The sequence below is a fragment of the Bos taurus genome, chromosome 29 (genome assembly GCF_002263795.3).
Source record: "Bos taurus isolate L1 Dominette 01449 registration number 42190680 breed Hereford chromosome 29, ARS-UCD2.0, whole genome shotgun sequence".
Taxonomy (NCBI): domain Eukaryota; kingdom Metazoa; phylum Chordata; class Mammalia; order Artiodactyla; family Bovidae; genus Bos; species Bos taurus.
The window spans coordinates 36,398,029-36,423,608 of NC_037356.1; the positions used below are offsets into that span (position 1 = coordinate 36,398,029).

At 38.3% G+C, this 25,580-nt stretch overlaps 1 protein-coding gene across 6 annotated transcripts in view; it reads right to left on the minus strand.

Annotated features, from left to right (window-relative positions):
- Nucleotides 1–3,263: 3,263 nt before the first annotated feature.
- ZBTB44 (zinc finger and BTB domain containing 44) overlaps nt 3,264–25,580 on the minus strand; it is a 59,200-nt gene continuing 36,883 nt past the window's right edge. For 2 of the 6 annotated variants that reach the window (XM_015461225.3, XM_005226869.5), the window contains exons 3-6: nt 17,729–17,813; nt 13,945–14,108; nt 12,257–12,557; nt 3,264–10,498 (exon numbers count right to left, since the gene is read on the minus strand). In XM_015461225.3, the coding sequence (XP_015316711.1) occupies nt 10,219–10,498; nt 12,257–12,557; nt 13,945–14,108; nt 17,729–17,813 (830 nt within the window). In that variant the 3' untranslated portion in view covers nt 3,264–10,218. The remainder of the gene's footprint in view (nt 10,499–12,256; nt 12,558–13,944; nt 14,109–17,728; nt 17,814–25,580) is intronic. The other 4 variants (XM_059883079.1, XM_005226870.5, XM_010820982.4 and 1 more) reach the window with 4 other exon arrangements.

Here is a 25,580-nt window from a genome sequence, read left to right on the forward strand (position 1 = left end):
GGCTGCAGTCAGACACGACTTGGGGATTAAATTGCGTACAGCCTCACATTTCAGACCTTCATTCACTTAAGGATAAGTAGGCTTCTGATGTATATGGTGAAGTGGAAATGGAGGCAAGCTACCAGGTGACATGATTCTTGGTGTTCTGTCCTGAAGTTCCCTGGTGAGGATAAAGTTACCTGTGAGCATTTCCTGGGACATTAAATTATTCATTCGACATTTTTTGAGTTTTACTATGTGCCTGGCACTACAGGGGATATACAAACAGAAGACACAGTCCCTGATGTCAAGAATTAAGTCAGCTGAGGGAGACACACGAGTAATAAACAAACAGGACTTAGTAAGTGGCCACTATATACACACTGTGTGTCCTGGGTGTTCTTTGAAGGACTGATGTTGAAGCTGAAACTCCAATCCTTTGGCCACCTGATGCAAAGAGCTGACTCATTTGAAAAGACCCTGATGCTGGGAAAGATTGAGGGCAGGAGAAGGGGCCGACCGAGGATGAGATGGTTGAATGGCGTCACCGACTCAATGGACATGAGTTTGGGTGAACTCTGGGAGTTCGTGATGGACAGGGAGGCCTGGTGTGCTGCTGTTCATGGGGTCGCAAAGAGTCAGACATGACTGAGCGACTGAACTGACTGATATACACACTAGGCACAATTGTAAACATTTTACATATAATTCATTTTAATTCTCACAACCACCCCATGAAGTAGATTACAAGATGATGTGATTGAGATGTGGCTTGTTGGGAGCTAAACGAAATATGCTAGGGGAATAAAGAGAAGGGACTGCATCCCCAAACTGGAGGAAGATGCGAATGGGGGCTGGCGGGGTGGGTTCTGAGAGGAGGTGAAGCCTGATGTGTGCTGTGAAGTCCAACTACAGCTAGCCAAGTTCAGCAGGCTGGGACATTTCCCAAGAGAAAGGAAGGCAGATTTGAAGTAGGGCAGTGGCCCAACTAAAAGATGACTCCAACAGAAATGGGAAGGATGGACCAGAGTGGGCCTGGCAGGAGACAGGGCTGTTTTTGTTGCTAGGCCAGCAATAACAAAGGCTCCAATTAAGTACCAGAAGTAGGGATGGAGAAAATAATAAGATGGTATTACCAGCAGGGGTGGGAAGGATAGTCCAGAGGTGGTATTTAGCTAGGTAAAAACACCCGTATTACAAAAGTTTACACAGGACAAGGTCACGTGCAATTGTTATACATCACAAGAGTAAGTTAACCTGGTTCTCCTTCAGAACTAGGCCCTGGCACGAAAGACAGAACCACCCACTTGCATAACTGAACTCACATTTTCTGCCAGCACTGCCTGAGGGATTCTCCCCAAATACTACTGCCCCAAAGAACTGATGCTGGCACTGGCTGGGTCAAGTTCTTGGCGTCTCTGCCCATCATTGGGCCTGGCAGAGCACAGCGCTCTGTCAGCTCAACACCTCTCAGGCTCCAGCCCTGTGGGTGCCTGGAGGTTTCAGGGTGGACCTTATGCCTTTTCACAGTGGGTAGGAAGGGTGCCAGCTATCTGTGCAGGTCACATGTTTGTTATTATGTCATTGGGTCTTTGAAGACCAAGTCACTCACAATGCTAGCCTTTTACAAACTGTAACACATACTGAAAAGGAATCTTTGATCATCCTGCAGGTAGACTTGTTTGCAATCAAGAATTGTTTCTGGACAAGTTATCAATCATGCACACAGGTCTTGCCATATGCCCAAGTGACGCCTGAACCCCAGACAGCACATGTGCCCCGCGCCCTCGATTAGAGTGGACGAGTGGAGCTCTATTTGGTGTGACCTTTTCTTCTGTTTTAAAGCAGCCTTCCCAAGGATCTCTAGATAGCCAGGCTTACCAGAGGCCGTGGGTATGTGTGGATGCTCAGGTTCTCTGGTCAATGAGACTCACTCATACACTTATTCAGTCATTTAGACTTCAGCCAAAGGCAGCCAGAAATGTTAGCTGTGGAAAACAAACACACACATATAGGCAAGAACAGACAGAAGGGTGTAGGGCTGCACGGAAGCCCGACAGGATTCTAAAGACAATTCTGCCCACAGCCTCTGCAATGACTTATCTATAAAATGGGTGAGTATAGAAATTTCAGTATTTTTGGTATAAGAATTTAAGTAAATGAACGAAGAGTTTAATAAAACGGCCTTCTCCTCCTCTCCACGGCTGTTTAAACCCTAGTTTTCATCATCTTGCTGATGAGGAAGGTCTTTCGGGATTGATTGTCCCGTCCTAGTTTTCCCATCTGTATAAAAGTTTACTCATGTGGAAAGGGAATTATGTTACACTTTGGGATTTGATGTTTATGGGCAAGTATAGTCCATTGAAACTCGGTATGTCTGCAGATCTCTCAGGGTTAGTACTTAGAACATTCTGTTCAGAAAAGCAGCTATCAATCCCTATGCCATGTGCCAAGGATACACACACCTTCAGTTATCACATTAAGGATCATTCTCTAGAAGCAATCTTTCTGGTCTTTAATAAACTATAGGGCATGATTCTATGGATGCTGCCTTCTGGGTTTGTAGAGATCACCCTTGGCTGGGGCTACTGAGGATCCCAGCAGTTTGCTGACCTTGAGTAGTCTGGTAAACTGTTGTTAAAAATACTCAACACACTCACTGAATGACAGAAAATGCTTCTTAAAAATTTACCCATTTCCTCCCAGAACTGAAGTGATCCTGGTACCTGGGGTCAGTGAACATTTCCCCTGCCTGTTACTCTCACTCTGCAGACCACTCACTGTCAAAATCCATAGCAAGAGGAACCTATAGTTAGGAAGGTCTTCCTTCAGGGCTTGCACAGGCTCCTCACCTATGCGACGAGCAGCTTTCCCCAGGAAGTACTATCTCTACTCCTTGGTTGTAAGATATTATGTAAGTATCACCAACAGGTCTCTAATCAATAACGCACAGGCTCAGAAAAATGCAGCCCAGCACTCAGGAAAGCAGATCCGACAAGATACCTGGCTCAATCGCTCTGGGATCTGATGACTTTCACTATTAGCCTCCTTTATATTCCTTTTGATTTCAGAGATGGTGTTCATGAACTCTTTTCTTAGCTGCCCAGGAAGCTGATGTGTGCTGCCTCACAGAGGACTCTCTGGTCTGTACACACTCAACGGATGCTTACTTAAGAAACACATTACTCTGATGACTTTTCTTATCCACTTGACCTCAATCAGCAGCAGCAGCAATTCTTCCTTCCAGCCAACAGTAAATGACAACAGCAGGAAGTTTTACTCCATAAAGCATTAATAAGATATTTTAATGAAGGGGGGAAGGGAACCAAACAAAACTTAAAAACTTAGTCTTGTTTCTATTCAAAGACACCCAAAACTATCTTTTTCCCTGCCCATCCCTTCTAACTGCAACTTTATTTGTGACCATGTAATAAAGGCCAGTTTAAAGTTTTTGCTTTTTAAAAAGATTAAACCTTTTTAAAAAAGATTAAACAACCAAACTAGCAAAAAGTACTCAATACATACTTTCCTTATATCAAACAAGCTAATATTTCAGTACAATGTAACTATACAGAATATATACAATACACATATATATTCACAAAGCAAACACTATAGGCTCAGAACAGATTTGAAAAAACATGATATTCACATTGATTACAATAACTCTAAAAATGATTGTAACATTGAAACGGCACTTAGTATACAAAAAAGTCACAAAAAATATATATATATATATATGTAGTCACCAAGAACTATGGTTCCTGTAAAATACTAATAGCCAGATACTAGTATATAAAATGTAAAGTTTCGACATCGTATACATTTTTAGGAAATAAAATCCAAAACCATTTTTGTTACTGTTGAAAGTCAAACATGCCAAATAACTTAGCTATGGCCACTGTCACCAAGTGAAGCCAAATGTGAATGAGATGATGACTGGATACATAGCTGGTGAACTAGAGCCTGGCACAGATACAAAAGCTGTTCTGGTTCTAGGAGAGGACAGAAGCATGAAAACATCCTTCTACAAAATTTAATTCACATTTCTTCTCCAGCATCACCTTCCCTCCCTCAAGGGTTTCACAAAATGCCAGGGCCCCAAAAGAATCATAATGCTATTAACTAGCAAGATAAACGTTTCTCCCACACTTCCTTGATGTTGGGCTACAGGCGCATTTTAAAGCATGCATCAGCTAAACAGGGCCGCCAGTCACCTTTCTGGAAGACTGTGGTACACACCTTCCTCCTCAGTTGGTTGTACTAGAAAGTACTCCAGTTTCTGAATGGAGCCAGATCTATATGTCAGCTCTGTAAAATATTGAGCTACTGTAGCAGTAAATACAAAATTACAGAAAACAAAAACATTTTTATTAAAAATTCGTTTGTTACATCAAAACAACTTTTTCCCCCTTCCCTTCTGTTTCCTATAACCAGACATCAATCTCTTTTATCACTGAATTACATTCTATTATCTCAAATTGACTTTTTCATTATGCTGCTGTGGAAAAAGTTCAAATCCTGGAAAATTTAAATTTACTCTTAAAAATGGGAATACAGGAATTTTAAAGTAAAAAAAAGTCTGTTCTAAAAGTATCTCTCACAAATATATATATATTTAAATATTAAAATAGGCTACCTAGGATTTTTATAAAATGGCTTTTGAGAAGATAGCAGAGGCACAAAACGAAGCCATACGCCATCTTCCAACTGGACATAAGGTGCCACAAGGGTGCCCTACAAAGAGGCAGGCAATCTCTATCTGATGCAAAAGGAGGCACCAGCAACAAGAGAAACATCAAACATATTATTGGGACATGAACTGAGATCAAATTGTACTCTAGTAGGGGCTGTGGTCTTTTTAAAAAATATCTTGAAATATAAGCACGAGAAGCCATTACTTTGTATAAGGAAGAAAATGACTAATCTTACTCCTGATTCAGCTGATGGCATTCACTTCAGGTACCTGAACGATGAACAGCAGTGTGACTTTCAATAACTCAATGGGCCACTCTCAGTATGAGACACTTTACATGGCATTTGTCAACCTGAAAATTAAACTGATGGTTGAAATAAGAGAAAGCTCTTACAGAAAATACAAAAAAAAGTATTTCTAGGAAAAACAGGTGTTTCTAGGAATGGCACGAAAGGCTGCCCATCTTTAACTGAACACAACCTCCATGAATACAATTAATTTAGGGAAAACTGACCTTTCCTCAGCAGACTATGTACTTTGGTAATCTGAACATTCATTCACAGGACGATTTTTTAACCTGCTTACCTGAATGATGAAATTTGGATTTGGTTAGACTGGTATTTGGAAAAACAAGGACAATTTAATAAAATCTTGACAGGCCCTCACACCATCAAGCAGCAATTTTATCCATAAATCATCACGATTGAGCCTAGGGCTTTAGTTTAATCAGCAAAAAGTCAGTTTAAAAGAGAAAGGCAATAATCAAAGAATCTGATTTTTATAAACGAGGCACTTCAAACTGAAATTTAAAAGTTTTAAGTTAAAAAAAATTTTTTTTTTTTTTTTTGTTTTCAACCAATAGTCCAAACCTTTAAATTCTTTGTAAACTATTATGTACATAAAAACCTTGATGTTAGTTGGAACTGGCCTGGACCATATGCAGAGTGAGCTCTGCAGCATGTACATTTTAAGGCAGTCTCATTTTTCAGATACTGTCAATTGAGATGCTACCACCGCCATCGCCTGACATCTCTGCAGAGACCATCCGTAAAGATATGGAACTTTTGCTTTTTTATCATAAAAATATAATCACTATGATGTAGTATAAATATCGAAGTGTATTAGTTGAGTATGAAGTTAAAGTACAACTATAATGTCATGAAGAGTCATCCCATAATCTGACATAGGCTTAATTCCCCATTAATAAATCTCAACATGTTTATAATCTAAAAATGAAATAGCCATAGTATGTCCACTCCTTAGTTGAACCTGGATATTAATTCCACTTCATAGTTAATGTGAACCATTATTGCTTTGGCAATTAGACTTGCTGAGGACTTTCCAAATAAAAATACCCTATGTCACCAACATTCTGTCAGGCAAAAATGACACAAAGATAAAAATGGGTATAGACAAAATGAAGAATAACTTAAATTTGGATGATCTGCGCCTAATGCCTGTAGGCGTATGCTTAGCTTTAATATTCCGCATAGACATGGTTACTCTAATTGAGCACCCATCCACCATTCTGTTCTGATTCAGAAAATCAAGTTTGTATATATGCTTCTCTCATTAACTCTCAAAATCTAAATTAAATCATCTTCTGTCAATAACTTACACTGAAAACAGCATTTACTATCTTTCAGCAACTTTGGGTCACTTCCTGATGTGAATTTTTCTCATTTTTTCCCCTCCCAATTAATACTAATAACTAGAAAACTACTCTCCCTCACTAGGATGTATACTCCAAAGCTATGACTTCACATTTTTGCTAGTTCTCTTCATCAATTCCTTAAATCTCAAAGTCCTTTCAGTTATAATTTTAGGATTGTTCATTCATCAAGTAGTAATTCTCTCCATGTGGTTATTCTAGCATACACTGCCATTACATTATAAGGTAATGTATTTCTCAGGGGCTACAAAGCTGAAAGAAATCAAACCGTGATCTGAGAATCTTCAAAATAAAAGCCACTGAACTAGATAAATGTCCTCTATTTAGATTAAGTATGAGAATAAAAATTAGTAAGAGGTAAAATAAAACCGAAAGAGTTAATACGGCTTCCAAAGGCTCCCCCAGGGAACCACTTATACATCAGGAGAGGCTGGCTCAGTAGTCAGAAGGTAACAGAGTTACCAACAGTAAGTACATTAGATGTGCTGCATAATTCTTTCCACTTGGTAACATATTTTAACAAAACAGAAGGGTTTTTTGTTTGTTTGTTTTTAAAACCTAAGGGCATGTGTCATAACAAGGAACCAGAATGTAAAGTTCTGTAAGCCAGAATGTAAGAACAAATGAGGCTATTTAAACATTTTAGTACACTTTATCTCACTGAAATTGAGAACTTTAAAAAACTGGTAATGTAATGAAATAGATAGCTAATTACTTAAAGATTACTTTCAAAATAAGAAACACTCATTTAAATATATTTGTGGGTGATAACCTCCATCTGCATCCCTTTCTTGAAAACTTAAAAAAAAAAAATGAGCACTAAATTTTTGTTTGTGAATTAGTGCAATCACTAACATGCCAAGTGCTTTCACTGTTAGAACACAGCCTTATAAAGTGGAAAGGATGCCTGCAGGTGCTCAAACACCCAGTACCAGAGCACACATCTCTGCTCATCTGTGAAGTATGTATAGCATACCTATTTGGTAGCTTTAAAATGAAAATAAATGTTTTTATTATATAAAATCCTTGGTTTAAAAAGGCAATTTATCTTGCATCCTAAAATTTAAGCCCTTTAAATATCACAAAGTTACCTCATGGGGCCTAATTTAAGCAAGATAGCTACGGTATTCATTTTTATTATTTTTTATTTTTTTAAAATATAAATTTATTTATTTTAATTGGAGGTTAATTACTTTGCTATGCTATGCTAAACTGGAATTTTTTTAATGTTCAATTATACTGGTAATTTCTGATGATGAGACAATGTAACAGGTTTTCATCTCTTTGTATTTTTTTCTCCATATATTCTGGTAAAAATTATACATCCAGGCATCCTTCTCTTAGATGAATTTTAAATAAATCTAAGTCACACTATATACAATTATTTTCTTGCAGCTTAGTTTCTTAAAACAGGCCCATAAGCTAAGTAACCTTAAACTATGTATCAAGAAAATGTAGAGCCTCACTGAAATAGAAAAAAAAGGCCTTTGTTTATATCACATGTGAAGTATTAGTTACCTGTATTGGTAAGATGTGGGGAACAGACAACCAGCAATAAGCATTTTCACAGTAGGTCCAAATGTCTCATAAAACTTGGAAATCCGTATAATTTGTAATTACCAATGAAAGTCTAAAGTTTCCATTTGGGAAAAAATAGCCAGTGATGGTAATCCTACATTCTGAGAACACAGAACACCTCAGAACGGGCAAAACTGTGCAGGACTCTCAGTACACAATTCTCAGGACAGGGGGTATGCTAAATTACTTTCAATCAACAAATCTCCAAGTTCTGATGTATCTTCTCATCAAGTCTATTTTCTTTCCTTCTTTTCTTCCTTCCTTATTCTAAAAAAAATAACTCTTAGAACTGAGGGCAACAATGACTCCTGGTGATAATTTCACTTACTCTTGTCTTGTCCATATAAGATTTTAAAATTAACCTTGAGATTTATCTATTGGTAGGCATAACAGTTTCCAAAGAATCTATATAATATTAAAAATAAAAATTCCTGACCTTTCCAGTTGAGACACAGCAGTACCGCTATTAGTATCATATAGTCTTGCTGAAGAAAAGTAATTCAACCTACTGATAAAGACGCATAAATGATGGAGGGCAATCATAATCTGTATGTGTTCATTTTCCTTAAGGTACTATAGCTATTTGGGGAGCAAAAAGGAAACAATAGGTTCTTGAGTGAGAAAAGGACTTGGAAACAAGTTAAAAACAGCAGAATATGAAAACAAAAAGAACATTAGCCTAAAAAAAACTTCAAGGAGTTCACTTTCCCTTTCTTTACATTTGTAAGAGATAAGTTACTGAATGAGCCAATCAAAAAATGAAACAAATCACTATAACTTAAAAAATTTTTATTGAGGTCTAGCACCCAGACAAAACTGAGATCTTGTGTTCTGAATAAGAAACTGTATTTTCTTTTTCTAATCTAAATCAGGTGTTTTCATAATGATTAAACTCTGGGTATATACATAGAAAAAAAAGTTACTCAAAAGATCATTGTTCATGGACTCATGAAATTTAGGATCAAGGTAAGCGATGCTTTAACGGCACCAGGTAAAATATATACTCCAGTCTAAAGTATCATATGTATTTCAACTATAAACCAGGAAGTTTCATTTTCTTTTAGCAGCAAGAGGTAATATTCATTACCTTAAGGTTTTTAGTTTTTCTTTAGTCTTAACAATTTTTTCCCCCAAATAGATCTGAGTCACAGATCATCATTTTATAGCCTCTTCTCTTCTACATTATTGCTTACATTCTGTAAAAACTATACTAACTGCTTTCAATATGACATTTGGCAATGTCTAAAAATATTTTGGAATAAGGACAATATATCACTGTCACATGGTATTTTGTAAACAATCTTAGTTGGATTAAGAACATAGCCTTAACAGAGAATTCTTTATTTTGTCCAAACAGCAAAATGAAAACATCCTCAATAATACACAAACCTATATATAAAATATAGAACATCTCCAGTATATTTCCTTTTTATGGGATCACGCCAAGTATAGGCAAAAGAAAGTACTGTTGATAGGGTAAGAATAAACTGATCTAGGCAATGACCTCATTAGCCAGGCATTAACATTCAAAGACCAGGTAAACAATGATTTTAACCAGAAAAGCAGTATGAGAGTTCCTATGAAGCTGAGATTCACACACTATATTCCCCATTCCTGGTCTCTTCATGCACAGCTTGACTCTTCTCAACCGTGGCTCTCTGCCGTCTTTCATAGAAGAAAGATAATTTGGAGAGTACTATTATAAAGGTACAGGGAATACCTATCCCAATACCAAACTTTCACCATAAAAAATCATAATGACAAAGCTTAAAAAAAAAAAAAGAATACGTGGAATTTCAGAAGTACACACCCTAATAATTTTTAAGAAAGCTCACCATAAATATTTCCAGAAACAACAGGCTTTACAGAAGATTGTACAAGGTCCTGTGTATAGGAGTAACATCTATTCAGGCCATTTGCCAAATTTGTTTAGTAGTATGTTTCTGGTGTACCCTTTCATTTCAGGAAGGTCAGTAATCATCTGATTTCTTCTCAACCTAATGGTATGTTGTTAGCCTACTCCTGATGATGAAGAGGAAACTGATATAAGTGTGACGTCAACTGCTTCCTCTCCTTAAGTTTCAGGGTTTCTACTGTATTTCAACACCATGTTACTGTGCACTTACAGAAGCAATCTCTCAGTCACGAAAAGTAAAACATCAGTTGCAGGACTTACAAAGTAAAAAGGGAGATTTTTCCAAACCCTTTTTTTTTGCTTAAAAAATTAAATTCAAATGTACAAGACCAAGCACAGGCACTTTCCAAAAATTAAAAATGAAGCCAAACTATGAAATTACTCAATAGTTATAGAAGACAGCTCTGATTTTGGGGGGTCATCTCTGGTTGCCTCGGCACAAGCACTGGTCTTTGGCTGCTCTGGCATTTCTTCCTCCTTTTCTGTCAGCCCAAGAGACCCCAAGGGAAAAGTGCTTTCACAATTCTGGGTCGAGGAGACCTGTGAAATTACAGGCATTTGAACAGAAGAGTTGCTTTCAAAACTGTGTTCTCCAAGATCATATTGAACAAGGGTCTCTTCTTGCTCCTGGTTTAAGTAGTCCGGTACTAGGAAATCACTAGGTAAGAGGCAAAGGATGAAACAGGGAGTTAATTTTCAAGCCAAGAATAAATAAGACATAATAAAAAGACCTGATTTGTAAAACAAGATTGGGAATTTTCATTCTCTAATTCTTGAATGAAGATTATAACTCAGGAATTTTCAGCTTCTAAATTTTCCTAAATATGAGCCCAAACCATCCATTAGAACCCAAGTATATCAACTCTCCCTACCATCACGAGAGACAGATCACATTCAGTGTCACTGTGGACACCTAAACAGCCTTTCTCCTTCTATGGAGAAGAGTTTCTGTGCACAAAGCAAACGCAAATAGCATGTTCATTTAAACAAAGATCATTTGAATAACTTATGTGTAACCTTTCTTGGATTATACACTAATTATAAGGTATATAAACCTAGCTTTTTATTACTTCTTGGATATAGTTAAACTAATCCTCATGCATAAATGACCTTATATACAATCTACTATATAGAAAAATGTAAAAAACTACTTAGATGCTTTATTTAAATCTTTACTGTTGAACAAAAAAGTTCATTATACTTTATAATTTCAATATCTAATATACTTTAGGTTATTTTATAATTTTTCCACTATTAATAAAAAAATTGAAGTCTGCTCATTTGCAAAGCAATTTAAGATATCCTCGGTTATAAAAGTCTTCATATGTTAAAGAGTGGAGGACAGAGGGCTCAGCACAGGGAAGATACAGAAAACAGCCCGTGCAGTTAACTGGGACACGATTTTAGTCCTGAACAAACTTTGATATGTCGTATATAATATAAGTTTAGTGATATAATAACCAGACACTAAGAGTCAGAAGTGATTACATTTGGCAAAATGTCTGGCTTTAAGAGAAAAACAAAATCAATGCAGGAAAAAAATTTATAGAAAAATAAGATTATAAAAATAAAGGTGGTGTAAAATTTGATTTCATTTTATAAGAAACTAAGGATTCCTACAGATGTACAATTCTGATAAAGTATTAAAAATAGACAACAGAATTTTATATCTAGAGGAGACCTTAGCAATCATCTTTAAAGCTTACACATTATCCTTCTCTAAGTTCAAGCTTCTTCATCTGTGAAGTGATATGTTCAATCATACCAGCAGGGAGCGGCAGAGCCAGAACTAGAACCCGATCCTCAGCTACCCGATAAATCAGAAAGGTTAACTCTATCATAAATTTTTAATATTCAATGTATGGAGTTCTAAACTGAAAGAAAAAGAGGAAAACTTCATTTGATGTAAACTACCAATTATAGTTGCTGCTGAAGTTCCTCTCATTATTTAGAGAGGGAAGAAAAAGGAGGAGTAGTCAAGAATTTAACCATCATCCAAAGAATGGGAAGTAATCCACTATCACCAAATATCATCTGACTTGGTATATTTTCCAGTCAGGTCTATTTAAAATCGACTACAGAATTTACTTTAACCTTATATTAAAAAAAGAAACCAACAACAAACCCCCCCCCCACAACAACCCCCCAAAACCCAAAACAAGTGGTCTATCTCTGTAGGAAAAGATTTCTAATGCCAACTATAAAAGTATTTAAAACTGTTTATACTTAGTAGAATTAGCAAAATTTTATCAGGAGAGCAGAGTGTTATTGGATAGTGGGAATTTTTAAGGAATGTGATTGATTAGCTGGCAACCTGATTAAAAAAACAAAACAAAGCACAGCAGGCTGCCCTAACAACAGGAAGAGAGAGTCTAGAAAGCAGTTTCCCTGGTTCGGTTTTCGTTGTGCACCTCACCTGCTCTGGAAGTAGTTTGCTAGCTCTGACGCTTCATGGTTCAGACTCCTCAGGTGCACGATTAAATTTCCAGAGTTGGTGAACATGGCGCCACATGTTTTGCACTCGTAAATCCGAGGCTTGCGGATAATGTGCCGGGAAACCCTCATGTGGTGTTTATATTCCCCGAAGGAAGTGAAAGTGGCACTACATATCTGGCACCGGAAACAGCGTTTACCTTCATGCTTTAGGCGATGCATCTTTAGCGAGTAAGCCCTGGTGAACTTTTTCCCACAGCGGTCACACTGAAATGGTTTAATTCCTATAAAATAAAGCGATACAAAATATTATCTAAAAACAAAATAAATGGAAATGTCATAAACTTCACACATTTCTGAACTAATTTTGTAGCAACAGATAATCTGAAAAGATAAAAATCATCAGCAGAAACAAGTCCCAAATTCAGTATCTTAGAAAAAGTACAAAACACCTGAGAAGTCACTAGTGTTTGAAAAAGCAAGCAAGCAAGAAAGGCACCATGGAGTGGGGTAATCAAATTGATATATACTCCATTTGATTTTTGAATTCTTCCAAATCTTCTCAGACTTCAAAATACAATTTAACAAGAGTATTTATTTAAGCAGACCCCAATTCTTCATCTGTTATTATTTCATTTCATTAAAGCAGTAAGGTTTATATCAAGAAAATGTGTAAACTGATCAGTTATCTAATCTTAATTTCCTATCTCAGAGAAAAATGAGAAGAAAAAAGAAAATTCTAACATCTCTGAACATAATTAGTGATTGTAACAGAACTACCTTTGGTTAAGTTTTGGGGTACTTAATGTAATAGTGACATAAGTATGTAGAAATTAATATATGAAATGTAAAGTACATTTATGGTCTCTTCCAATTCATTATCACAGTTTTAGCAAAAAAATGTCAAAAACCTTCAAAACATAATCTGTTGATACAACAAAGTCAAAGGGAATTAGTGTTAGCACAGGATTGTTAGACCTATCTGAAGAAGAGGAAAAGTGAGACAGTTAAACAGCTGAGAATAGTAGCAAAGATTTCTTCCTTATCAAAGGCCAGTGTTCTACCTATAAGAATTTTATTGCCTTTATGTGAACACTGAACTTAAGTTTCAAGTATGTTCTACACATCATTTATCCAAAATCTTTTTTACACTAAAATAATACTGCAAGGCTGGCTGAATAGGGCACAGAGAAATTTCTCAGGGCACAGAGAAATTTAGGATTGCACAATTAAAATAAAATTATTGTATTTAATTTTTAAAAACACTTTTTATTTGGAATTACAAACTTAAGAAAAATTAGAATAGCACAGAGAACACCAATATATGCCCTTTTAACCCCATGTGCTTTACCAAATGCACTTGTGCTTTCCTCCCTCACATATACACACACAAGTATCTGATCTCTTTTTCACGTATGTCGTGTGCACATCACACTTGCCCCCAGTTCCAATCAGAAGACTTATTTATGCCTGTGGCCAATGTATTAAGCAAATATCTTTCTCACAATGTCACAAATCAGCAACAGAACTGAATTTATCTGTTCTCACTAGATTTCCCAGAGATATACTTTTTCCTAACTCAAAAGCATCTGTTTACTATTTTTAACTGGAATTCCAAAATAAAATGTTCTAGAGGGTTCATTTATGCCACAAGAGGAACTATGGCATTACCTGAGTGGATCAGCATGTGCTGCTTCAGGTTCTGAATACGGGTGAATCGCACCCCACACGTTGGACACTGAAAAGGTCTATCTGGACCATTGGGACTTGGCCGTTCTGTGCTGCTGGTGGAAGGAGCAATGTAGAGTTGGTAGGGATACTGAACATTTTCCAATCTAAAAAACAGACCAAAGAAGGCAACCAGGCTCTGATTTTTAAGTTCAATAAACAGTTCTGCACAAGTTTAAATGAACAAAAGGAAATAAATTTAAAAGTTAGATTACAAGATTCATTTATAATAGGAAAAAGTGTTACTGTCCAGAATGTCCAACATCCTAAGTTAAGCAAAGACATGTGACCAAGATCATATAAACGATTTTACTTTAGGTATCCTTAATCTAATAATCCTTTTGTTCCTACTACTGCTTCAATTCAGGCTCTGGTCAATATATGGCTATCTCTTTCTATTTTGCCCCACACCCCTTTCACAGTGATCTGATTAAATCAGTCTCTTGATAACAGTCCTGTGATGGCTCACTGCTATCTTTAGAATGAAGCCATACAAGACTCCTCATGATCTGGGTCTGTATACTTTTCCAGTCTCATTTCTTGTCATACTCCCCAAACATACCCCTACCAAGCAGTTCCTCCTTAACACTTCTCTCTCAGTGCTATGCTTTCATATATTTAACTTCCTCTACCTGCCTACCCTTTTTGCTTAGATAACACACCAGTCATTTTATGAGATGTAGCCAAGAAGTTAACCTCCTCCTCCTGAAAGCCTTCCTTGATTCATCAGTGATTTAGGTAGGTACTCTATGCAGAGCAATAGACTCCTCTGCAGACCACTCATGATTATCTGCTTACTTGTCTGTTTTTAACCTCTCTCCTGGCCCCAGTGTTGGTGTGACCTCTTTGAGGACAAGAGTAACGTTTCATTTCAATATCCCCACCACTCAGCAGAGTATCTAGTACAGAACAGACAACCCCATTCATGTTTGAAATTAAGGAAGCTAGGCATATTTACATTTGCTTACACCTTCAATAATTTACTCAAAGGACTCTGGTTCACAACCTGCTCTACCAGGTTATCTTCTCAAATACAGTAAATCATGTTTGAATTCTTTGAATCCTTCGAGTTTTCAATAAACACACTTCTTAAAGTCTGTCCTGGACTCTAATGATGAGGAGTTACTGCAGTGAAGTTTTATATTCAGTGGTCAGAGACAGACAATAAGCACACAAAAAAATGATCAGAACAGAGAATTAAAGTTGAGTGACCCAACAATGATTGGTGCTGTTTTACTTTAGACTGGTGGTCAGGAAAAACCTTCAGAACTGACAGTGATCTGAAGAATGAAGAAAGAGGGAGCAAAGTAAAAATTAGGGAAGAAAGCATTTAAGGCAAAAGAAAGGCCTTAAAATGGCAGGCCTGCAAACCAGAACAAACATGGACTACTCCAGGAACTGAAGGTCAGCATGGCCAGAACGTGGTCTGTGAGGAGTGTGGTCTGAAGGGCGTCAGGCTAGAATCACATCGTGTATGGCTTTCAAGGCATGGCGAGGAGTTTCGATTTAAGAATCTACTCATTTCAATCCCAAAGAAAGGCAATGCCAAAGAATGCTCAAACTACTGCACAACTGCACTCATCTCACAAGCTAGTAATGTGCAACATTTTCCAAGCCAGGCTTTAACAGTTTGTGAACCATGAACTTCCAGATGTTCAAGCTGGATTTAGAAAAGGCAGAGGAACCAGAGATCAAATTGCCAACATTGGTTGGATCATCAAAAAAGCAAGAGAGTTCCAGAAAAACATCTACTTCTGCTTTACTGACTACGCCAAAGCCTTTGACTGTATGGATCACAACAAACTGTGAAAAATTCTTCAAGAGATGGGAATACCAGACCACCTGCCCTGCCTCTTGAGAAATCTGTATGCAGGTCAAGAAGCAACAGTTAGAACCAGACATAGAACAACAGACTGGTTCCAAATCCGGAAGAGGGTATCAAGGCTGTATATTGTCACCCTGCTTATTTAACTTATATGCAGAGTACATCATGAGAAAGGCTGGACTGGTTGAAAGAACAAGCTGGAATCAAGATTGCCAGGAGAAATATCAATAATCTCAGATATGCAGATGACACCACCCTTAAGGCAGAAAGCGAAGAAGAACTAAAGAGCCTCTTGATGAAAGTGAAAGAGAGTGAAAAAGTTGGCTTGAAACTCAACATTCAGAAAACTAAGATCATAGCATCCAGTCCCATCACTTCATGGCAAACAGATGGGGAAACAGTGGGAACAGTGACAGACATATATCCAAAATCACTGCAGATGGTGACTGCAGCCATGAAATTAAAAGATGCTTGCTCCTTGGAAGGAAAGTTATAACCAACCTAGAGAGCATATTAAAAAGCACAGACATTACTTTGCCAACAAAGGTCCGTCTAGTCAAGGCTATGGTTTTTCCAGTAGTCATGTATGGATGTGAAAGCTGGACTGTAAAGAAAGCTGAGCGCCGAAGAATTGATGCTTTTGAACTGTGGTGTTGGAGAAGACTCTTGAGAGTCCCTTGGACAGCAAGGAGATCAAACCAGTCCATCCTAAAGGAGATCAATCCTGAATATTCATTGGAAGGACTGATGTTGAATCTGAAACTCCATTACTTTGGCCACCTGATGTGAAGAACTGACTCATTTGAAAAGACCCTGATGCTGGGAAAGATTAAAGGCAAGAGGAGAAGGGGATGGCAGAGGATGAGATGGTTGGATGGCATCAATGACTCAATGGACATGAGTCTGAGTAAACTCCAGGAGTTGGTGGTGGACAGGAACGCCTGGCATGCTGCAGTCCAAGGGGTCACAGTCAGACACGACTGAGTGACTGGACACTGAACTGAACTACTGGAGAATTTAAAGAGTTTGCTACTGAGAACAGCAACACAATCTGACTTAATGTAAAAAACAAAATTCTGGCTGCTACATGGAGAAGGACTGGAGTAGAGGGGATCATAAAATCAGGGGCCAGTTGAAGGTTACTGCAGTAGTCAAAGCAAAAGGTGGTGGTGACCTGGGCTGGGGTGGTTGCAGCAGAGCTAGAGAAAAGTGGATTGACAAGGAACACGTTTTGGATGCAGAGCAGAAAGGACTTGTGGATTAAATACAGGGGTGGGTGTGAGGGAAAAATATCAAGTATAATTCACAGAGACGCTGCTGAAGAAATCTGGGCTTGATAATGACACAGTTTACTGAGACAGGAAGACTAGAAGAGCAGGTCTGAGGGAGGAGGCTGGAGCACTGTCTTGGTCTTAAGTCTGAAATGGCCCTGCTACATCTATGTGAGGATATCAGCAGGAAGGGTCAATGTGAAGACAATGACCTGGGAATCACGAGTATAAGGAAAAGGGTTTGGTGAACTGTTTTGGTCGCAGGACAGGTGTAATTATTTTTGGCTTTGCATACTGCATGATCTCTATTTCAACCACTCAATTCTGCCATCCACAGACACAGCATGGTTGTGTCCCAATAAAATTTGATTTACAAATAAAGGTGGTAGGAGAATTGGCCTGTGGGCCACAGGTTTGCCAACACCTGAAACAGATACTATTTAAAGCAATGGAGCTGGGAAGTTTAAGAAATACCTGAAAAACCTTGTCTAATTTATTGGCTACCTCATGATTACAAAATATATAGAAGTCAGGTTTCAGTAAACTTTTATGTAATCCTAGATAAAATGCTTGGATTCAGAATTACATGCGGAACCCTTACAAGAAAATGTCCTACTGTGTTGGTACTAACCGATCATCATCATCTACGTGAGCGCTGGTGCTAGAAGTGCCCTGAAGCGTAGGCAATCCCTCCGTGATGCCTTCATCTACTGAGCCTGTGAACAAGAGGACAGCTGTCAGTACTCTGGTGAAATAAATAAACCAGGATATATAAATTGCAAGCTCTGTCTCTAAGACTTTGAACAAATTATCTACATGTGATTTTAAAAATCATGTGTAAAACAACAGATTCTTATATTACTAAATTCTTTGGATTATTTCTTTGAGTATTTAATTTTAGAAAGGAGCACAGAAATTCAAATATAAATGAAACAAAAATTGACATAAAATTAACTAATGTAACATTTAAGGAATCACTGACAAGTTTTGTTTTTAAAGACATTTTATGGTGACACACAGCTGACTTGTACATACACCTTTTACACAAAATTAAAAAGACAGCTGTAGGGTGAACATGTGTACAATATTCTCACAAACCTTAACACACTACACTGGCAGCATCCTTAAAGTCCCCATTACCCTTCCCTGATCACAAACCCCTCTTTCCAAGAGCAACCATCATCCTGTTTTTCGCAGTAATAACTTGCTTCCTTTTCTCCTCACCCTTCTTCATTTTTTTGGCTGTGACATGTGGCTTGCGGAATATTCCCTTACCAGAGATTCAACCAGCACCCCTAACAGTAAAAGCGCTGAGTCCTAACCACTGGACCACCACGGAATTCCCTGTTGTGAGTATTCTTGTACAACAGTGCATGTATGCATGGTTTTTATTCCTATGGTATCTAAATCAGGAATGGATTTGCTTGGTCATAGGATATATATTTTTTAAACTTCATGTATTTGTTGAACCCTTCCCTGGTGGCTCAGTTGGTAAAGAGTTTGCCTGCAATCCGGAGACCGGGGTTCAATCCCTGGGTCAGGAAGATACCCTGGAGAAGGAAATGGCAACCCACTCCAGTATTCTTGCCTGGAGAATTCCTTGGACAGAGGAGCCTGGTGAGCTAGTCCATGGGGTCACAAAGAGTCAGACACGAACTGAGTGACTAACATTTTAACTTTCTATGAAATGCTTCAAGTCTTGCTACTGAGTTGCCCTCTTCATTATAAAAGTTCTTTTCATGTTTTGGATACAAAGTCTCTATCAGTGAAAGATGTTACAAATATTTCCCCCTCTTCCATGACTTGTCTTTTCATGGTTTCTTTTGATGATGCAAAGATTTATACCTTAACTGATCAGTCTTTTCCTTTATGGTTATGGCTTTGGGGGCTTGTTTTTAAAAATCCTTTCCTATCTCAAATTACTTTTGTGAAAGATTTAGATTTTGCCCTTGACACGCATATCTTTCTTGAACACACCTGGAGTTGATATTGTGAAGGGAACACACTTACTGAAAAGTCTGTCTTTTCTTCTCTGCCCCGGAGAGCTCTAAATGCATGGGTTTGTTTCCAGGTTCTCTACTAGTTCCATCTGCTGGTCTATATTTGCATGAATGCCATGCTGTACTTACTGCAGTTTTAGAATAATCTTGATGTCAGGCTGAGTAAATCCTCTTACCTTGTTCATTTGCTTCCTGAATATCTTTGCATTTCTTTATACATTTTAGAATTAACTTATTGAATGTAAGTGATAATAATTATTTAATTTCTCCCTTTCTATCAGTTTGGAAATTACACAATCTTTTCCGATTGACTTTACTGGTTGCTTTGGAAATTAGACACATACTTACCAAAATTGAGAGAAAACTTTACTTCCGCCTGGACAATAGAAGGATCTTAGAAATTTTAACTTCATTTCCCATATACACCCATTTTGCAATTTACAAATTACTGCCTGACATTTTACTTCTTTTGGATAAAGCCTCTACTTTTTCATATAAGCAATGTTTGTCTACATCTGTTCATGTTTACCTTTGCTCTTCATTCTTTTGTATATTAAACCTTCCATGTTCACTTTACATCTACCTGTAGTCTACCCTTAAATGTTTCTTTAGTGATGATATTCTGAATCATTTTTCTTTGAGAATGCATTTCACCTTCATTCTTCAAAGATACTCTCACTGTGTGCAGACATCTAGATTCACATTTATTTTCCTTAGCACATTAAAAAGATCATTTCATTGGTCTCTAACGTTATTAAGAAGTTAAATATACCTACGTTTGTACCATCCATAAGCCTTACCCTCTTCTACACCTGTATTCTGATGGTTAATTTATGTGTCAACATACTGGGCTAAGAGGTAACCAGAGAGCAGGTAAAATATCACTTCCAGGTGTATCTGTGAGCATGTTTTCAGAGAGATTAGCATTTCGGTAGACTGAGTAAGGAGAATCATCTTCACCAATGCAGGTGGGTATTATCCAGTCTGGTGATGGGCTGAACAGAACACAAAGGTGAAAGAAGGGCAAACTGCTCTCTGCTTGAGCTGAGACATCCGTGGTCTCCTGCTTTTGAACATCAGTGCTTCTGGTTCTCAGGCCTTTGGTCTTGAACTGGGACTGACACTACCAGGCGTGAAGTTCCCAGGCCTTAGGATTTGCGCTGGAACTACACTTCCGGCTTTCTTGGCCTCCACCCAGAAGACAGCCGACTCTGGGACTTTGAGTCCTCCAGTGTCATGTGAGCGAATCCCCCGCTGCCGCCTCACCCTGCATATGCCTCTGCCTATCCGTCCTACTGGGTTTGTTTCTCTGGAGAACCCTAACAGTTTGTCTGTGCAGCGCTCGGGTGGTTTCTTCTAATTTATCTTCTGATTGAACAATTCTCTCTTCTGCGCAATTCAACCTGCTGCCAAAATATTTGATTAGCCATGGTTCCTTTGGGCTGGTTGTTTCTGACAGTGGTTATTGCCCTTGAAAACACCCTGGAGAAGACTGACTTGCTGAGGGGAGGATGAATGTGCCCTCTTCCAGAAAAGGTTTGTTTGCCTCTGTGAGGTTCCTGGAAGGTAGGCATTATCTAAACCAATTTACTGTTTTGAGATTCCTTGGCCTGCGCCTGCAAGGAACAAGCAAGACAGAAATCTGCAGGAGTTCTATCTATCATTCTCAGGGGTGCATTTTTTCCCCTTTTCATCTTTTAGGCAGCCCATTGCCAAGGTAGCGGTCTCCAAAGTTCCCCTGGAGTCTGAAGGAAGGTGAGCAGGTGTAGTCCTTGTGGTATGTGAACTCTGGGGCTCCTACTTCATGCATGCGCCTTCTCTAAGACTTTGCAGCTTCCATACGCTCTGGGTTGACCTCTGTCTCCCTCACCTTTAAGCTGATGAACCAAAGCCCATTGGTGTTTTGTCAAATGTCTAGGGAAAAACAGGTTTTAGTGCTCTGGTGTACTTACCTCTCCAGGTCAGACTCTTCCTTAAAATTAACCCTGATCATCTTTTCAAATACCTTAAAAGGTGACTTTAAAAAAAGGTATTTTTGTTTTCAATGGGAGGGTAGATCCAAACAATCTCGCCAGTTCTCATCAGGTGTTGAACTTGGTCGATGTCTCTACGTGCAGAAAGCTGTGCTGCCCCAACTGAACCAAGGAGCCTCTGCAGCTGTACACTCTTCTGGTGGCAGTGTTGTAACAAAAGCTAAAATGTACTAACTGTAACAGTTTGTACAACACCACATACACGTGAACATTTAATAAACATCATCTGTTAACAGACACGTAAGATTAAATCTCCTTTCAGTGAAAATTTAGAATCCAGCACCACTTCAGTTTTCCCTCTTGGAACACTTGAACCAGGTGACATCAGGAAATGAATACGCTTTCTACTTAAGTAAAATTCTCCTAAAAAACTAACTTAACCCCTTTTAAGGCATCCAAACTTTATTTAATCATTTGCACTACAAAATTTGTGCCAGAATTGTACTTTGCCTTGACTTCTTAAATATAGAACATTAAATATAACTTTTTCTTGTTTCTTGATGACTCAAGAACACCAACTGTTACACCTTGTTCCAAAACACTGACAGAGGCTTCTGAAAGGAGACAAGACCCTATGTGTTTACATTAATCCCCAACTGCACCTCTATTCCTTCTGCCCCCATGCTCTCTCTCCCTTACTGGTTTGTGTTTGGCATTTCAGTGCATGCCTTTTCTTTTTCTCTTTCCCTTACTGTCAAGACATTTATGCCTTTTCCCTATGCCTACTTATCCAACTTATTCCTGATCCTTCTCATTGGTTTTTAAACCAGATGTGGGTTGGAAGACCAGATTATGCTGCATTTTGTTTAAGAAAGAGCTCTTGTCAATTTCTTCCCATTGTCACTTTTTCCTTTAAAGAAGAAGGAACTCTAACCTTTCAATCTGTCCTAAGATAAAAACTGGAAAAGTCTTGGTATTTGGACCTGGTCACCATGGACACACACACAAATCTACTTTATAGTATTCTGCAGTTGTTCAGAATGCAGGCAACATTAAAGCTTTTAGGTAAAGATTTGCCAAAAAACCCAAAAAGCCTAGGGGTGTTGATTTGGGCAGGCCACGAAGACTGACCTAACTGACATATGACCACCAGGCAAGGCAAGCTATAATACTTCAGGAGAGGGTGGGGTCATGGTGAGGTAGAAATAAAACCCACTGTGCTTCGGACTGATTCTGGTATTACCAAGAGTTTGCTTTAAAAGCTGGTCAAAAAGAACTAAAATGGAGAACAAGACATACCTAACAGATGGTCCCTCTTAAAACAAATCTACTTCCACATTCTAAAATATCTAAACCTTGGCCTCTGGATCCCTAACTTGATGGATAGTAAGGATGGAAAGTAAAACAAAGGGCACTCTCTTCTTGTCCGTGACACATTAAATGTGCTAAAAGCTAAAAATAAAAACCATTTCAAGCTAAATTAAGAGTTAAAACAGACTTTTAGAAATCTATCCATACTGTGGGCATTTTAACACATAGTGTTGTATCAGTTACGCAACTATACACAAAAATAAATCTTGTAAATTTTTTCCTGACATGATGGTTTCTGCCCATCAATGCAAGTAATCATATTAATTGGAATGTTACTTGAACCGATTTAATAGTAGGATACACAGCATTTACTTTGTTGAGGTAATAGTGATGTTTCTTAAATTATTAAAACGAAGTTTCCTTTCTAAACTATAAGAATTCTGCTCTCAGTGGTATGGGGATTAAGAATTCTGACTTACCAGCTTTATATGTTAAGGCTATCTTATCAAGAGAGAATACTCTCTTCTACCATTAAGGAGTGCTGTTCCATCAAAATGAGTCTTGTTTTTGCTAACCATTGTTTAAGTACTTAAGACACTTAAAAAACCCTTCTGGTGGTGAAAAATAATCACAGTGGTCATTTACTACTGAGCTTTTACCATATGCCAGCCACTGCTCTACATGTGTTAAACACACCTTATTTCATACTTGTGAAAGAGGAACTGGCTTGACACTGACACGTTTTTCTATTGGACATAAAACAACCTCACAGAACACCACCATCAGACCCTGTCACACTGGTCTCAAACACATAAGTTTTTTTAAGCACAGACAAAAACAAGGTTATTGTGCAATCATAAAAACTGAACCTCCCCTTGCAAAAGTAATGGATGTCCCTGCTGCTCTAGGTTCACTTTGGTCTGCATTCCTAGATCTCTGTTAAGATTCTCAGTCAGTCATCTGTGCTTTCTGACACCACCAGTCCCTGAGCAAACCTCACTTCCTTGAATCCTCCTTGCAAATACATAACACAAGCCCAAACCCTCTAGGTCCTTTCTAACACGTTCTTATGAAGAGCCCTGAAGCCCTCCACCGCCTCTCCCCCCCACCCCCTACAGTGTGTGATCTCCCACACTGCAAATGGGCACTGAATTCAACTTGCTGAATTATAGGTGGCTCCTGGTGGTCTCTGGCAACAGGGCACTGGCAGAAATGCAGGGCTCATGGACATCTGGCTGAAGTTCTTACTGCCTTGCATTGGAAACCTCGATAACAAAGTGTGTATCTAAAACTCCTTTTGAGGTGCAACCTGCCCTTTGGCTAGGAGGTAAGTTCATGCTGAATTGAGCTCAAATATTTCACTGAAGCCCTTTAGTATTGGGTTTATTGCGTTTTTCTAGAAAAAGGTGTCTGGAGAATATAGGGGTTATCCAATTAGACTTGTCACTGTTCCCTGATGAAACTATTTTCTGACCTTCTAACACCTGCTCCTATAATCTATTGAGTGTTGACTCCCATCTACAAGAGGAATACACTGTAATGAGAGGATAGACACAGATAAGATCAGTCCCTATAAACTGGCCCTGGAGGTTGAGGTCAGAAAGACCACTGACTGGCAAAAACATTTCAAAACTTTATAAGGGATGACATATATGAGAATCTTGAGAATATAATGTAAAATGACTGACGTCAGTCAGAAAAGACTACACACTGCTGCTCTCATTTATAGGAAATATCCACCACAGGCAAATCCATACCGACAGTGTATAAGCAGTTATCTGGGACTAGGGGCGGGTCCTGGAGAGAGGGATTGCAGGGTTTCTTTTGGGGGGATGACTATACAACTCTGTGAACATACTAAAACTCACTATAGTATAAACTTTTAATGGGTGAATTTTATGATATTTAACTTGTATTTCAATAAAGATGTTTAAAAAAATCTTATAAGGACCTGACTTCAAGTTTGTCTTCGTGTCCCAAGAATTGGTTTGCTTAGTTTCAAATGCCCAGAACCAGATTTTGTCTGATCCCCGGCCTCTGTAACTGGAAATAAAAAATTACACAAGCATTATTCTTGTGGACTGCTACAGTTCTCATGAGGTGTCTCAATCTGAAATTGCATCTTTCTCTGGCCAAACATCTGCTTCCTTCATGCTTTCTCTGTAACTAACACGTTACACTTATCTCTCAGCTGACTCAATTTCACCAAGGACAATTAGGAGTTGGAAGTAGCCATTTGTGGGGAGCTTCAGGCATGAACAAGATCGTTCATTTGTGATACATCAACACTGTACCAACACTGCAGCAGGGACTTCAAGAGGTACCCCCATGGATGCTGCTGATGTATGGTCCTCCTGGCACTGACACAACCTTGGTTAAGACAAGGACAAGAACAAAGCACTGAGGTACGCTTTTAAACACCTTCAAATGAGCTATCAGTTTGTTTATTGTTTACTTTTAAGGTAGACTGAGGCTTCCTCGTGCTAAAGAGCTACGCTATAATGGCAGAAGAAAAATGAGCAGATTCTGTATTCCTGACTAGGAAATAGCAACTATTTCTCAAGTAATAGGACCACACATTACACTGATGTTGCTTTGAAAAAACCCCATAAGCATGACCTTTTAAAAACACAGACTCTCCAACATCCCCATCATCCACAAACGTTAAGAGAATAAATGGAATTCTAAAACTATATTTATCAAAGCACTTAAAAACCCTCAAACTTCCACAGTCCTAAGTACTGCCAAGAGTCTTGATGGCAATAAGATAAATCATCTCTAAGATCCACAAGGTGACCCCTTATGTAGTAACAGTACATTCCTTTTTCAGGTGGGAATTTTGGTTTAAATCTTAGGTGCTACCTGATTACCAACTAATACAATTAAATACTACAATGATATTCCAGGTTTATCACAAACACAGAAGAGCCTATGAATGATTTAAAGTCTGGAGTTTTGGTCTTCTGGAAAAGATGGCACCAGAGAAAACTTTCCACTGGTATCTATAGAAAGGAACTGATAGGTTGCTAACCACTGGTTCAGCAGTAACAGTTCGAGGGGACATTCATTGGATTCTTTCAAGTTTCTAACTTGAAAGACATCACATCCTTCTGACTCCTGTACACCCATTCCCTCTAAGGAATTCTCCAGAAGATAATGACCTCAAAAGTGGACAGCTCCTACCCAAGATGGCAAAATC